General features: G+C 36.7%; 1 protein-coding gene across 1 annotated transcript in view; it reads right to left on the bottom strand.

Moving 5' to 3' along the window:
- The window catches only part of CACNA2D3 (calcium voltage-gated channel auxiliary subunit alpha2delta 3), a 475,703-nt gene that overhangs the window by 326,951 nt on the left and 132,679 nt on the right, over positions 1–16,073 (bottom strand). Inside the window, exon 4 of the mRNA XM_075052542.1 lies at positions 4,099–4,158. Coding sequence (XP_074908643.1) covers positions 4,099–4,158 — 60 coding nt within the window. The remainder of the gene's footprint in view (positions 1–4,098; positions 4,159–16,073) is intronic.

Here is a 16,073-nt window from a genome sequence, read left to right on the forward strand (position 1 = left end):
TCCCACTAAATTAACTTCAAGAGTGTTCTTAAAAGAAAGTAATCCTTTCCTAAAAAACACTTGATTAATCCTCTTCTAGTCTTCTGACATAAAACTGAAATAAGGTCAACCATCTTAAAGTATTGGCACTTGAACCTCTCTTATCTTATATAGAAAGTGAAACTACAACAATCCAAAAAGAAAACATCTAGTAATTCAGGTGACATCAACTATGCAGTAGCTTTGATTCTATTAAAAAAAAATAACCTTGCTTTTTTATTATCACATCACACACACGCAGAGAAAACACAGCTGGAATGTAAGGCAAGTGAACTAATGAACTTAATTAACACATAGAAAATAAAAGAACAATGCTGCAAATGTGTATGTATAATGAAACCATTCAGCAAATGAACCAGTAGTCATAACGAGATTTTGTATGACTTCCTCCTGTCACTGGGGTCAGAAGTATGAAAACTGGGTAGGAACCAAGTATTTTAAATCTTTATTGATCCTAAAATTAATATATTTTTTTAAACTTTGTCAGAAGCAAAATGCAAGTTACTTTTACTGCTCCACTGAGAACTCCAGCACCAGTTCCACTGCTGAGCATCCACCTCCTGAGATTACTGAAAACCAGAAATAATACAACACTGTGATAGAGATCTTATCTCCCTCTGTTCAGATGGTAACAATACTCCATGCATTTCTATCCTAAGAGCTCAGATACAATCACATCAATAGCAGGATATTATAGAGGACTTAGGTGCCAACATAGACCGCATGACTGCAGTTGAAGCGTGCTCTACCACCTCGCTAGTAACTGCCTAAGAAGAGCAGCTGGATATCACATTGGTGTATTTTAACACAATGAAATCTGTCCAGTTTCTAGTGGTTTGAGGAAATGCGGTGGGAGGAGACAGCCTCTATGTGGTTTTTTCAGCTGCCTATGCAACAAATTCTTAGGTATGTGACAGCTCCAGGGAAGACTTTTCCACTTCAGAGCCTCTTCCAGGGGTCTGAACACAAACCGCACCACGGTGTTTCTGTGAATCATAACAAGGCAGTTCACATCTTAGGAAACACATACCCAAGCACAAAGGAAGCAAATGATCAGGAGGCCAAATTTTAGTTAACAGCAATAACTACAAATGATTAGAAATTTCTTTTTTAATAGATCACCTCCTAACAGAAGATATTACCCTCTTCTTTATCTTTCTGTAAAAATTTTTCTCTGGCAAACAATTAAGTCAACAGAACTAAAAATGGTTGTAGAATCACTTCAAAACCTGTAACATCCAATACTCTTGCTGGGTCTGTGCTTGGCAGTTGGCCCCTATGTTGTTTTTTTCATCATGTTAAAAAGCCACAAAATCAGGCAGAATTACTTCATTTTAAACAGGGGCAAGCACAGAGACAGTGTCCCATATAAAGCAAGATGAGTGATTCTTCAAGCCTACGGAAATATTGTGACAAGGCACCTTGCTGTAGCAACACAAATGGTAGTTTATCTTATATCCCCAAATACTTTATTAGGCATGATTAAAGGTAGTAATTCCACTTAGCAACAACTTGAAAAGGGTCTTTAATAACACAGAATAACTTGAAATCATACCCACCAGGTCAGAAAGCCTTGGATTGGGTTAAAAGTTCAAGTATTAGTAACATTTTAAAAGTTATTTTCTCATAACTTGCTAAAACTGCAGCTCTTGGTTCACATTCCCAACAGAAAAAAGAATCTCCTAAAGCCCAAGTACCGCAGGGTAAATCTTTCACATCAGCTCTTACTGATTCTTAGTTTGGCCATTACTCAAATATGCAATATATAATGTCGATGAGTTAAACATCATATCACCCATTTTGATTTATTTCTTTCAATTCACTGGGAATTTTATTTATGTTTGTAACTACAAGGTTTTTGGTGGTGGTGCCAATAGCTTCAGTCCAGGGGTAGATAGTCGAGTGCTCAGACCATTATACAGCATTACAGTATATTGATTAGAATACCTATAGAATAGCTAAGGACAAAACTAATAATGTTACTAAGAAAAATGCCCAGAAGGGATCAGGTCTAGCCTAACGAAATAATATAGTTTCAGCATTGCTGAAGAGAATACCAGCAGTCTAAAAGACAAACTCTTCCAGTTATTATTTTCTTTAAGTTGGTGTTTTTCACAGTCAATAAAAATATTAATATAATTTTATTTCTCCCTTATATCATTTTTATGTACTGACACAATATTACCTATACTGTCCTCAAGACATAGAAGGTGATGTTGAACCAATAAAAAGCACAAAAGCACTTTCTTTATGTGCTTTCTGAATTTCCAGAATATCTGAGCACAAAGAGCTCAGACTGGTGCTGTACCACATACCACTAATTCAAAGCATTTAATCCTGTCTACCACACATCAGCCAAGGCAATACAAATGCCAAAAAATTCCTCTTTGATAGCAGAATTATATACACTGTGTATTATATAAGCCTTCTGTCCTCCTCCCCTTGAATGTACACTATCAAATCATTCTGGCCATTATTTTATATTGAGCAGATGGTATTATGAGATTTTTGATAAAGAACAACAATCACCCAGCAAGGGTTGCAAAGGGGTCGCTGAAACCAAGATTAACAATTGATTAGCTTTAATGGACCGTGACAGTAATAAACAGAGCTCTACACAAAGATTTGATTGTCCTGTTAATGTTGCTGACACAAATGGCTTTTAACTGGCTTCCTGAAAGTGTTAATATCTTCAAAGCCTCAGCAAATGAAGGACTTACTCAAAGTGAGAACTGTCCTGCAGTGAAGAAGTACTTACTGTAGAACTCTAAAACGATCTTCTATAAAGCACGTTTCTGATTTATTCAGACAATAGTTCCTATTTCTCCAAGGCTTTAAGTTCAAAAAAATAAAATACAGCACACCTCTGCAAAGCTGGAATGTAAAAGAACTCTAAAGCATTTGAATACAGAACCAAGCATTCATTAAATACAACAATAATATGAATTATCACTTTCAGTGCACTCATTTTATCCTTACTCCAACATGGGCTGACAGATCTCGGTATCACAGCCTTCTAAACTCAATTTCTTATCCTTAGCTCTGAAAAGCTCACTCTATTTTTTTTTTCTTTTGTGCAGAAATCAGTAATTTGTGTCATATTTTCTTTAAAATAAAATGGTTTGTGATTACTGAAAGTAACCATGGTAAAAACTGAAAATAGAATTTACAGATCTGTGTACTTCTTAGATACATGCATGGGAAAAAGTCTACAGAAAAAGTCTGTGTTTCCCTTAATGCTTCAGCTCAATATTTAAATGGGCATATGGTAAATATTCACAAAAAGTTTTAAAATTCAATCTAGGTAGAGAGAAAGTAAACGAAACTCCACTTAACATGGCATTTAAGAAACCAAGGATATAGGAATTCATTACAGGTAAGGAGGTATTTACCCATTTAAGCACCGAGTAACACTTTCTGTTAAACTTTCCATTTTGGGTTAGATTACTTGGTCTCTAAATCAACCTGTTTTTTTAATTATGTGTCTTATTTAAGCAAAGGTTTTTCTTTTAAACATTTTTAACTGTGAGCTGCCATAGTGCTTCTCCCTCCCGTGTTATTCCTAAAGGCAACATTTTGAGACAATAATGGTATGGCTCTAAGGGCTTCTAGGTTAGAGAAAAAATGGTGTCTGCTCTAGACACAGATCCAAACACAAACCATTTGCACAAATCAAGGTCATACTAATCCCATCCCTGTGGGTCCCACCCCATCTGCAAATTCAACTCTCTATAGAACAATTCCTTGCCAGTACACTGCAACGATGAAACATGCTGCTAATTACTGTGTTTAAAAATCTTGACCTAAGCAGACATGCAGGGAATTTAAATGAGATCTCTAAAAGACTAAAATCCACCTGCTTGGTCTCCCAACACACAAACACTAAATGCGTAACCTGTCAAAATAGTGAGCCAGCCTTCATTAATTCCATTTTCTGCAATCAGCATCCTTTATTACTCACATGTTTGGCTTTCTACAGCAGTTCTTCATGCAAGCTATTGTATAAACTGTTACAGTATACTCTGATGATAAATATTCAAGAAAATAATTATTAATTACCTGTAAGTCAGCATCAAACTCATGTTTCAGGTAAGCATCTTCTGCAGCTTCAACGAGACGCTGAAAAAAAAAAGAAAGAAAAAAAAAGGTGTATTTTTGAAATAACAGATAACAACTTTAAATCCAAGTGTTCCTTCCAGTATAACAACAGAGATTGTTTGAGAATTGTGTAATTCATTGTCACCACATGGTATTTTCTATAATACTTCATAGAATAGAAATAAATGATCCAGATTAAAAAAAAAAGACCAAGTTTTTTAAACCCTCAGCATCCATGATTGGTGGTATAAAACTCTCAAAACAGCTCAACTACTAATAAATAAAGGGAAAGAAGGTAATTTTTTCCACTAGTGCTCAGCACCCTGCAGCTCTCATTCCAATAGTGATTTTTGAAAGAACACAAAATAAAGTTGCTTTCACACTGAACCCCATTTTGCACATAGGAGCCCTTTTCAAATCTTTCTTCAAATTAAAATAGGAGGTATTTCCTAATAATGCACTTGCAATCAAGCAACTGAAATAAAAAGGAATTTCTAAATAACACATCAAATATAAAATATTAGAAAAACAGAGACCAGGGTTTTGTACTTAGCAGATTTGAAGTGTTTTACATACTACCTTAACATGGCGCATAATCACAGCAAGATTCTTCTGCAATTACAGAATTAATATTTACTGAATGACAGCAATTCAGTAGTATTTTTTTCCTCTTGATAATATCCAGAATTCCCTGTAGTAGTTATTGTTCCTTATCACTATCATCTGAAGGGAAAAAAAGGGGGGGTGCACTAAAACACAGCTACTTGAAAAATTTAATTCATATAGGGGTTTGCTGCAGACATTCTCTTGTGAAAAGACATTATATCCTTTCTAAGGTTTTATTCAGGGTTCTTTACAGTTCTGAATATTTTAACTATGGAAGTAACTCCTAGTTTTTATTTAATCTACCTGAACATTCATATATGTACAACCCAAAATTAATCAAAGAATGACCTGTCACTAAACAGTCATTATAATACTTCTATTTTCTTTGATCTATTAGACACTGGCACACGTATATTTTCAAGTATTTTCTATCATGAAGCAAATGAGCTACAGGCTCTCATTAATGGTACACAGAGTGGACAGTCGTGCACACATTTGCTTCCCTTTTCAGAACTGTATGCACTTTTATCATGTCTTTAAATATAAATCAAAATGGAATCGAAACTCATATAGATTGCTATACAGTTTGAACTATAATGGAAACTGAACCAGAAAAATATTGCTGGTTGCCAATTCAGAATAAGTGGTTCAACAAAACCTGACAGATTAAAGCAGAGCCACGCTGGTTACAGGGAGCATTTGTGTTCACTGAGGTCTGCAGAGCAGTAGCATGTCACAGCCTTCCTGTTCACATCTCTGTCATCGCGTGGCTCACCCGCGGGTGAGCACAAGCCTCGCTAAACCCCCGGTCCTCTGCTGGACTTCTGCATCTTCCCTGCAGACCCCAGTGAGAAGGTTTTTCATGCTTTTTTCTTTAGTGCAGGGTTACAGATCTCAAAGATTTGATTAAAAACTGGAAACTCCGTTGATGCGTAGGTTGATATGGAAGAGCGCGGGCGAGCAAATGAAGTCCACCTTCCCAGAGCCCCGTGCTGTGCATACAGCCCTGTCACTTGACCGTTTCCACCTTTAAAAATCTTGTCCCATGTAAACACAGCTGGTCTTAGCAAACTCTTTTGACCTAAACTGGAATTGAACTGAAAGGGTTCCACCACCGGGTAAATCAAACCAGAACTGAACTGAAGAATGTAACAGCTCACCTTCCCGCATACACATACATGGGTAAAAGAACCCAACAACTAACGGTGCATCGCAGCGGGCGACACGAGGGGAAGCCATGAAAAATATTTCAAATGAAACAGTGAAGTTCTGTGGAATTGTTCCTACTGCTCCTGTACTGTATGAACAGTAGTAAAACCAGACTTTGCAATCTGAAAGGTTGTCAGACATTAATTTGACCCACAGGTTATTTTACATTTAGAATTTAAAAAGAGAAGTAACACAAATTAGCTATTCTCAGGGGGAAGCCTCACAGCAACTGAAACAGACTCTTAAACATTTGAACGGTCTCAGAAGTCCATCTTTAGCATGTCAGTGATCTGCTGAAAGTATTTTATAAATCTAGCCCTCATTTTTCAAGTATAAAAAAGGCATTTTATGTAAAATAACTACTCTAATTCAATAAATTTCTGCAGGTGTGTACTCCTTTATAGTAAAACCATAGTTGCATTATTGCTCTGTGCACATCTAATACAAAAGATCATGATTCTGATGAGTTTGAGAGGAAAAAAAGTGAAAGAAGGGTCAAAAAAATTCTTCATACAGAAATTAATAGAGGAAAAAGAGAAACATGTTTTTCTTTCTGTGCTGAAATATTTACTTACTCACTGGAAGAAAAATTATTATAGTATTTCATGAGATACCAGTACGTAGATATTAGTACCTAGTGGGCTAGAAAAATAATTCATGGCTTCTTATATAGTTTGTATTGATCCCAATGTGTTTCAATTACATTTTTGCCTCAGTGAAATAAATTTAAACTAAGATTTATCCCCCCATGTAAGAAATAGCTAGAGAAGCATAACATGGGTAATAGTAGAAACATCTGGTAAGAAGGGCAGCTCAGCAATGAAAAGTACTGATTGGTACTCTATTGATTTATTCATTAAGATTTCAGTTGTTACATTGGTTCTTTAAAAAAAAAAAAAAAAAAGTACATACATTTCAGCAACATTCTTTACAGGAAACAGAACAAAAAAGCAAACATTCTACCTAGACATATTTTTTCTTGAAGACATAGACACAATTACGCGTGCACACTACATGCTTCACTCTCACAAATCTCATAAGAAAGTTAAAATTTTGGTACACTGAATGTAGACAACACAAGCGTATGCTACATTTTCTATGTAATAGTCCTTAACCACAATTTGCTTTAAATATCTCAACACCATTCTGAAGGAGACTGTGAGAATCTGGGCGAGCTACAGAAAAGGTAAGCAAGTAATAAGCCTAAATCCAGAAATTTACATATTAGTGGATATACACAGATGATATCAGAATGAAGAAATGGTATACGAATATTTTGCTTGTCTTTTGTTGGGGGGGGGGGGGGTTGCTTATTTTTCTTTTAAAGAAGTCCTCAAAGGGATGAAGCATGATGGAAGAAATTCCTTAAAACTCTGGGGGCAAAAATATAAAACCCACATGTAATACTGCAACATTTTTATATTGAGGACAAAAATCCCTTTTAAAAATATTTTAATGACTGAACAGTTATCTAGCAATGATCCTCAACATCAGCATGATTAGCAAATTTAACTTAATAGTTTATAGACACTCTTAATGCAAATGCCAATATATTTTCATTTGAGTAAACATGCTCTAAAATCATTTCTGTAGCAAGTAAATGCTTACCAAGCTGTGGTTATCCTGAAGGGAATTGTGAGTTATCTATATGCATTTACATGGAATGAATTATGAACACTGAGTGAGCATCATTAGAGTTACATCTACTTAAGGATCTATATTTTAGGAGTATTTAGCTCTATATGTGGAAAGGTGTTTGCCTGTGCATGCACAGACAAGTCAAGGGCAGCATATAATCTTTAGATAAAGAACAATTTTCCCATTCTATGGCACGGTTCAACTGAGGTTCCCCCAATTAAGGAACTAATCCTTATAACTTTCCCAATATGTGTAAATATGAGAAAGATTAACTGACTTATCCAGCATATCACAATGCAGCATGGATAAAAACAGGGCATGAACAACTATCACACCCCCAAAAAAACCAAAATGGTCACCAAAACACAACATCAATGTTTGGTATTTTTAGTATCAATAGTATCACAGCTAATGTAGAGAAGGCTGAAAGAAGAAGAAAAAGAAGAAATGTTTGTTTCCTCTCAATAACATTAAAAAAAAGATAAATCACTGAGCTATCTCTGAATAGGGTAATTTTCTTGACAAATGATATTTTAATTTCAGTGAACTGATATTCTCATTCAAGCTAGGTTGTTACAGAGATAGCAAAGGAAAGGTGAATGAAACAGAATGGATAAAGGAGGAAAAGAATCCAACAGTAAGTGAAGGGAAAATGGAACAGATGCGCAGAAAGGTGAAAATAAATGAAGAAGAAAGTAACAATTTCAAGGAAAAGCATCATGCAAATACCCAGAGCATAGGGTACCCATTTCAGCTTCTGAGAAGATCTTTTCTCTATCCATGTGCCTTGTAAGGGTTTCAGTTTACTTTTCAATGATGATTCTTCATTAGAATCCCATTTTGAAGTTGGATTAAATAAATTCACAGGCATAAAGTTTGAAACAGTTTCTGAACTCCTGAACTGCAGAGGGTCACTAACCTTTATCCATAAATGCTGACTGATGTCCTTCTTTCTTTTCAGCTATCAAATCTTGAAGCAGCACATTTATATTTCATTGTTTCCTTTCTATTTTTCTAGGATAAACCAACGACTACACATAAAACCAGAAATGCTGCTAGAAGTTGCTCTTCTCCAAGCCAAACCGCTATAAATTTCAGAAAAGGATAGAAGACTGCTCTACCTTAATTATAACTAGCATCAACTAGGTATTCAGTCCATAACATTAATAGTTTACATTCCATAAAATCAACATGATAAGATTTCATTTCAAAATACCAAAGTGCTATATTGTGCTGTACTTAAACAGAAAATGAAAGATCTACCCTCTCAATTGTAGATGCTCCTACTTTACTCAGTCCCAAGCTCATGCTTCACTGCTCTAAAAATAACTAAGAAGCACAGCTTCAGTTTTGTCAGTTAAAAAATGTGAACTTGTCAGCAGCCCTTCTACTAACATGTTCTTCCCAAACTCACTAGACTAAGCCTTAATGTTTCTTTCAGTACATTATGTGAATCTTGCCAGTTTGAGCTGTTAGTCCGTATTGTCCTGAATAATGCAGTGTTATCATTTTAAGTCTATGAGAATTTCATCCAGAGTACGCCTGACAGGGGACACGAATTCTGACCCTGCTCTGACCACTGGGATATCATAGTAATTTAAAAAAGTGTAGATAAACCTGTAGAAGGCTCTTATATCCTAGCATCTAAATGCATTTAGCCAACAGCAAAAAATAGCCCTGAACCCTAAGACACTTTCCCATCATTTTCCCATGGCATCAGATCTGTTTGAGGTTCACCTCCTATACAAATCTTGTATATAACTTCAAGGTTGATTTGAGACGTGTTTTGGAAGTAAAAAATAATTTTAAAACATCCTTATTAAAAATAACAAAAAAGTCTGAACCCAAGAAAAAACTATGAATATACTGGACTGAGGTTTGCCTTAAAAAAAACCAAAACACCAAAAAACCAAAAACAATGTATAGGAAAAAACCCCAGGAATTTGTGTAACCTTAAAAGCCTGTCTCCAGACTCCCACATATGGAATTGTAACAAGGATTGCTATCTTAATCAAATGTAAACAAACTTTGTTAATAAAGACAGCAGGTAGGCAAAACAAAGGAAAGCTAATTCCTGTTTTTAAGAGCTTATTTCTTTCACATTTTGTAGCAAGTTTTCTGGTACATTACCAAGCAAACACCAGCAATATTCTGTAAATGGAAAATACTTGTAACTATCAATAGTTACCCTTCTTCACTTGAAATACTCGGTGCAATTTTAATAACCTTACTATTGATTTGAACATCTAATTTCCAATCAAAATTTATAGTAATTGAGTTGTGGCCATGCCAAAAATATTTCCTAAAGTGCAGCCAGACAACTATTTAAACCATAGTTCAGCAGTTGAGTATATTCCTGGGAGAGAAACCAGAACTTGTGTTTCAATCATCAGAGCAATTTTCTTCACTGGCTTCTTCGTGAGAAGCCTATGCTGTGCATGTGGGAGCACTCAGTAATAGACTACCAAAGTTTAAAAACATTACCCAGGTACCTTCCTATGACTTCCCCATTCTGGGGTTCATTTCAGAAGTGAAAAAGGGATTTCCTTTCCAGGAAACCTGTAAGGCTGCAGGTGCTTTGAAAACTTCTGAAGAGCTTGGGCTGTTTTGGGAAAGAACAAGATTTATTAGCATTAAGTGAGCTTAGGTAATATTCTGGCATGGGTGGTAATTCTGCCGCAAGTCCTCCTTACTTCCATCAGAGTTCTGGGGTTTGCTTCTTTCACAGTTCATTTACTGGAGAAGGTAAAGAAGCCAACAGAGAATATTTGATGTTGTTCATCAGTATCGCTATTATTTCCTGTGCTCGAAAACAGTATCATGTAACACAGCAATGAATGTACCAGTGTGCAAACAGGCCTCTTGGTCTCACTATTTTATGGCTAATAGCTTTGCACGTTTGCCGTAACCAATGGAAAAGTATTATAGGTATCAGAGACTGATGTTGACCTTGGAGGAATATGTGCTACCATCAGAAACACAGGCATTTTTAGACAGGCCAATGACAACAGACTTGCAATTTGTCTGCTTTAATCCTTGACATTGCAGGGGGGGGAAACAGTTTCTTCTTTTCAGAAAGCCCAGCAGCATATTTTATTTCCCACTCTGTTCTCCTCAGCAATGAGGTATTTTCTAGGAAATTCTACCACTAAAATTGCTGTTGCTGTGGCTAAGATGTGCTGAAAATTATTTAGCTCCTGTTACCCTGATATTAGAGTTCCTAGTGCTTGTAGCTTAAGACAGATCTCAACCTTGCAACCAATGCCATAAAAAAAAAGACTGCTCTATGACTACTATCAAATTCTACTACAACAACTCAACTAGACGATGCTCAGTCACAGTAAGTGCTGCATCAAAGCACAATCAAAGCGGAAATTATAAATAAAAGATAAAAATAAATTAAAAGCTTAGCATATGCAATTATTGTAAATAACTTCAGTTATCCACATATTCATTTGAGACTGGCAGATTTTCAGGTTGATCATTATTAGAGTGCTAGCTGGTTTTTTGAAGCAACATAAAGAGTTCAGCTCAGCAAAGAGGTGGACAAACAGAAATGAAACTAAGTGGATTAAAGCACATGAAACTTGCACTTTGCATAACAGTGGCTAAAACAATCCTTGAGTAATTAGATGCATTTCTAACTTAACTAGGTCAACACTATATTTAGTTATGGAACCTAGAGATTACCGTGGCATAGAAGGAAGACTGCAGTTGAAGAAGGTAACACATTTTTCTTTTACTGAGTTCTGCTGTGCTCAAAAGGCTGCACAAAGCCAATACATCAGATACAAAATATGCAGATTATCAAATCTGCTCCTACCATGTTATTATGTCTACCACAGAGCAGAAAGGAATGATGTGCTAAATAAGGTTTTATTCCATACTTTTCATTCCATATGTCCCAGCCATCAAAGAATCAGTTCAGCTGCAGACACAACTTACAGCTGTTTCAGAGCTATTTAAAATGTGATTTGCCTGCCTGGGGTACAGCAGCCACCAGCTCCTTCAGCCACCTCTCCTAACTCAGGGCCAAGGGGAATGTTCTTCAGTATTTCACACCAATCATGTATTCATCCAAGGTTGGGTAATTCTCTGTAAATACCTTTATGTATCTTTTTAATTCCACTTGCAACATGGCAACACAATTTGTAAAGTTTTGCTTTCAATTAATAATTCACAACTGGTACTGCTCTCTTCCTCATGAATTTAAAAACATATTTACAATGTTACTTTGTGAAACACCTTCCAAAATCAAGGGAAGCTGGCCTCTGTATGCATCTAAATATCCACCTGTGTATACATGCGTTTACATATATTTATTCAATACTAATCTGTAAGTACCATTATGATCCTTAGTCCTGTCCCTGTACTGAAATCACTAGATTAAAACATCTGATTTATTAATCTTTTTCACACATTTAAGCTACCACAGGTCACACTCTTTACCTGTCACAATCAGTATCCTGTTTGGATAATGCCAGACTGTCTTTCAGCATTTCAGTACAGTGAGGACTTACACAATGCCTGAGCAAAAATAGTTTGCCCTCAGCTCTGACAGCTCTCAACACCATTGCTGGATGCTTGGCAGATATTGCTGAAGAAAGATTTGGGATGACTGTTTTCATGCAAGTTCATTTAATCCAAATTTCTCCATTGGTAGGATCTCTCTCACCTCACTTCAATTATTTCAAAGTTAAACATCTCTCTACACAAGTTAACTAAACATCCTTCATGTAGAGACAGAAAACTCCAAAGGTGCTGCTTGTCCCATTCTAAAATAGCTCATAAGATATGGGAAGAACTTTGGAGCTTTTCCTTCACTCTTTTCTTCATTAGATGTTTAACTTTATATGAATGAGAAGTTAAGGGAGATGAATCCCACACCATATGTGCAACGTAAATAAGGTGAAGAGAAGTGGAAGTATTGCCATGCTCACTCAATAGAGGAAAGGAGTCTTGAGGCAACACGTTGTCCTGACAGCAGCCCTGGGACTAGTCAAGGTGTTTCTGTTCTGTTTACATTTAGAAGCACCAAGTGAAACCAATTGTCTTTGTTTTGTTCCCTCTCTCAGCTTTTTCCTCACCTCTGCACTAAGGCTCAGTCCCTCAAGTTAATTCAAATTCAGCTTGCAATTTGTGGTCTAGTTCAACAAAATCAGCTATGATATACTGTCCTTCTTCCAGTTTCCAACCAGATTACTATCACACAACAACAGCAAAAACCCTTCAAGATTTATTACTCAAAACAAAGGTCAGTTCTAGAGTTTGCAGGGACTTATTTCCATTGCCTAGCCCAGCACTTAATCACAAAACACTGAGCCTTGTCTTTGCTTTCAAACAAAGCCATGAAAACAGTAGGTATTACTCTCTCTCAAGTGAAGTCAGTTGGACTATTGTTTTTTACTTTCCACAGGGTCAGGATTTCAGTTGCTGATAGACTAAATTAAACAGAATTTTTTTTAAAAAGAAAAGGAAAATCAAACTCTGAGTTTTCTACTAAAACATTCCCAGCTCCCTATTGTAAGTGGAATTCCCTAAGCCAGATATTGAAGCAAGTAGAGTATTACTGCAAACATGTGAGGAAAGAAGTACTTCATGAAATAAAGGGGTGGTATCTCTTCAATACCTGGAGCCAGTTTAAAACGGGGATACAGGGAAGATACTGTAGCAAATATTCCATCTCTCACAATAACTGTCCTGAGAATTTAAACAGTTGGCATTGTTATGTTTCTAAATTTTATAACAAAAGCATTACACTAAAAAGTTTAAACATTATTATGGATGCAAAGCCAACCTAAGCTAGGAAATACCAGAATGAAGTTGCCTCTAACTTCAATCCCCAGTATTAAAGTATCATTTTGTCCATATAGTTTTGCTTGGTTAGAACACTGAAAAATAACATTTAAGACCTTTGCAGTCCTCACTAACAGAGTGACAGCAGTTGGCATCCATTTCTATATGTATCAGTAATGGATTTTGCAAGCATTCACCTGAGACTTAGAAATCCAGTGTTGCAGCTCAGGTTATACAGGCACTGATTCTTTAGCCCACTTCAATGCTGCACTGTACCCAGTTCTGCCTTCAGACATAACCATGGCTTACTCCTGGTTCCTTTCCTATCTGACCACGGCCCTAGAGCTACTCCTATTTCTTTCTTACCCCCCTCTCCACATCCTGAGCTCATTAAGCTCATATTGCCTGTTCCAAACTCCAATGCTAAGGTTTTTCACAGTATTCTCCACCTCTTCTCTAGCACCTACTAATTATTCTTCCTTCTTCTTCACATTAGCCTTGGCGTCCACACCGCCAAGCATGTTCATGACCAGCCTCTTCCAGGCCCCTACCAACACCTCCTCATTCCTCACTCTGCCAACTTATATTTCCAGTTTTCCCTATTCCCTGTACAATCTCATTGAGCACATCTAGAATATCTTGTACCATTTATAAATCCCAGTACAGTCCAATCCTGTTCCCTTTGTCTCCTTAAATCATCTCATTATTCTCCATTCTCTGTTCTCCTTGTGCTAGTACCTTCCTCAGCCTCTCCTAAAACCATCAACAGACTCCCTTAGACACGGACCCTCCATTTTCCAGTGCCCTAACACGACTACAGAGAGAGATGAGACAAGAAATCTCTCTCCTTAAGCCTCCTTAATCTCTTTCCTGGGTCTAGAAGGCATGTGGATGCACTGACAGTGCCTCAGGAGAGGTAGACTTTGTTTCCCCTGCCTGCTGCTGGCTCAAGCCCTAAGAAACTAATGGTGCAATTTCAGGAAAGTCTTGTTCAATCATGTACTGAAAAAAATCACAGTGCAAAGAATTTTCAAAGATTTCATTTACAGGCAGTTTTGCTCTGATACATTTCTAATGGCCATATGCCTCTATGTGCAGAGTTTCCAAATGATAACGACTTGATCCAGCTGGAACAGATTTTCAAAGAAAACCTTGTGTCAAGGCCTCATCCCTGCCAATTTCAAGAGTTGGTTCCCAAGCATAGGAGTGCTATAGGGTCTTAATGAAAAGAACATCAGTATTACTTTAAAAGGGGTAAATCAATGCATTTTCCCCTTGTTTCTTTGTTGGAATCAGCTGAAGTTCAAAGATAAAATTCCAAGCTTTTTTGGTCTCCTGGACCATACTTCATCATTCTGAAGACTTGTTTGCTCTTGAAGATGCTGGAATTAATTACAAAAGCAACTTTCAGACTAAATGATAATTTAGTCTTTTCATACTTTTGTATATTGTGGCAGGTCCAGTAAGAAAAAAAGGCACCATTGAAACTCTCTGGTCACGCATTTATCTGGCTGATTAATCCTGGGATCTTATGCCCACACTTAGTAACTAGACATTGGTTCCATGTACCTAGAAGGATTTTCTCGTACACTATGAATTAATGCTGAAGTCACAGAATAATATACGGGCATCACTTTTCCAAAGTCATGCTTATATATAGGCTTGCAAGCCTATATATAGCTACAGACTCCATCCCAGCTATTCGTTTTTTGGGGTTTTTTTAAATGAATCTTTTTGTAATAACAGTCAGTATTTTTTGCTCTATCTCAAGAACAATATTAAACTGCCTTTGTAATTAAAGGAACATTTGCAAATTCCCAAACCCAAAGGAAAGACTGCATTGGATAGTCAAAACCTTATCTGCTTTACTTTGTAAAGGTAATGAGTTCAAATCCTGTGGGTATTTTGGGTTTTATTAAGAAAAGTCTTGTAACTTGTATTCTCCTAGCAACTAAAAGATTGCTATATTTTCACCTCTTAATTAGTTTTTATCAGCTGAAATGTTCAGCATTAAATTATCATATGTAGGTTTATTTGGAAAACGGAGTAAAATATGCAACACAGCACCTCACTTCCATTAAGTTTGACACACCTCTAGATTTTGCTATGACCTAGGGAACTCATTTCATAGAATACTCCCAATTTCATAATAATTTTTCCTCTTGACTCTCAAAGTACTTCTAAAATGCACTTGGGGAGCAATATCAGTCTTCACATAGCTAAATAACACCTGCAAGTTCAAAAAGTGACAACCAAAGACTGCAACCGTGCCGACAAAAACTAATACCTTATGTTTGCAGAGGCAGTGCGTAAATTATAACAATAGTTTCCCACTTATTTTGGATTATAGGAGAATAGCAAGCCACCCCATGCTGCTGGCAAGGCTTCCTGTATTAGCTGAACGGCTCCCTCAGGCACCACCACAGGCTCTTCAGCCATACGTTCACCTACAACCAGCAAGCGTGCTCCAACCTTAAAAGTCCTAACAGGAACAAAACCACCGAGGTCATTAATGTTGCTACAAGCAGTTTTAACTCCCAGTCAACTCTGATCCTGAGAAATGTGCAAAACACTTTTTTTCCTAACAAACCATGAAGCCCTGAATGCCTGTAACTACTGATGCTCCTTACCTTCCCTGTTTTTCCAATCGAAAACCCACACACTCCTGTAGGAGAATCACAAAAATG

This window comes from Buteo buteo, chromosome 21 (genome assembly GCF_964188355.1).
Source record: "Buteo buteo chromosome 21, bButBut1.hap1.1, whole genome shotgun sequence".
Classification (NCBI taxonomy): domain Eukaryota; kingdom Metazoa; phylum Chordata; class Aves; order Accipitriformes; family Accipitridae; genus Buteo; species Buteo buteo.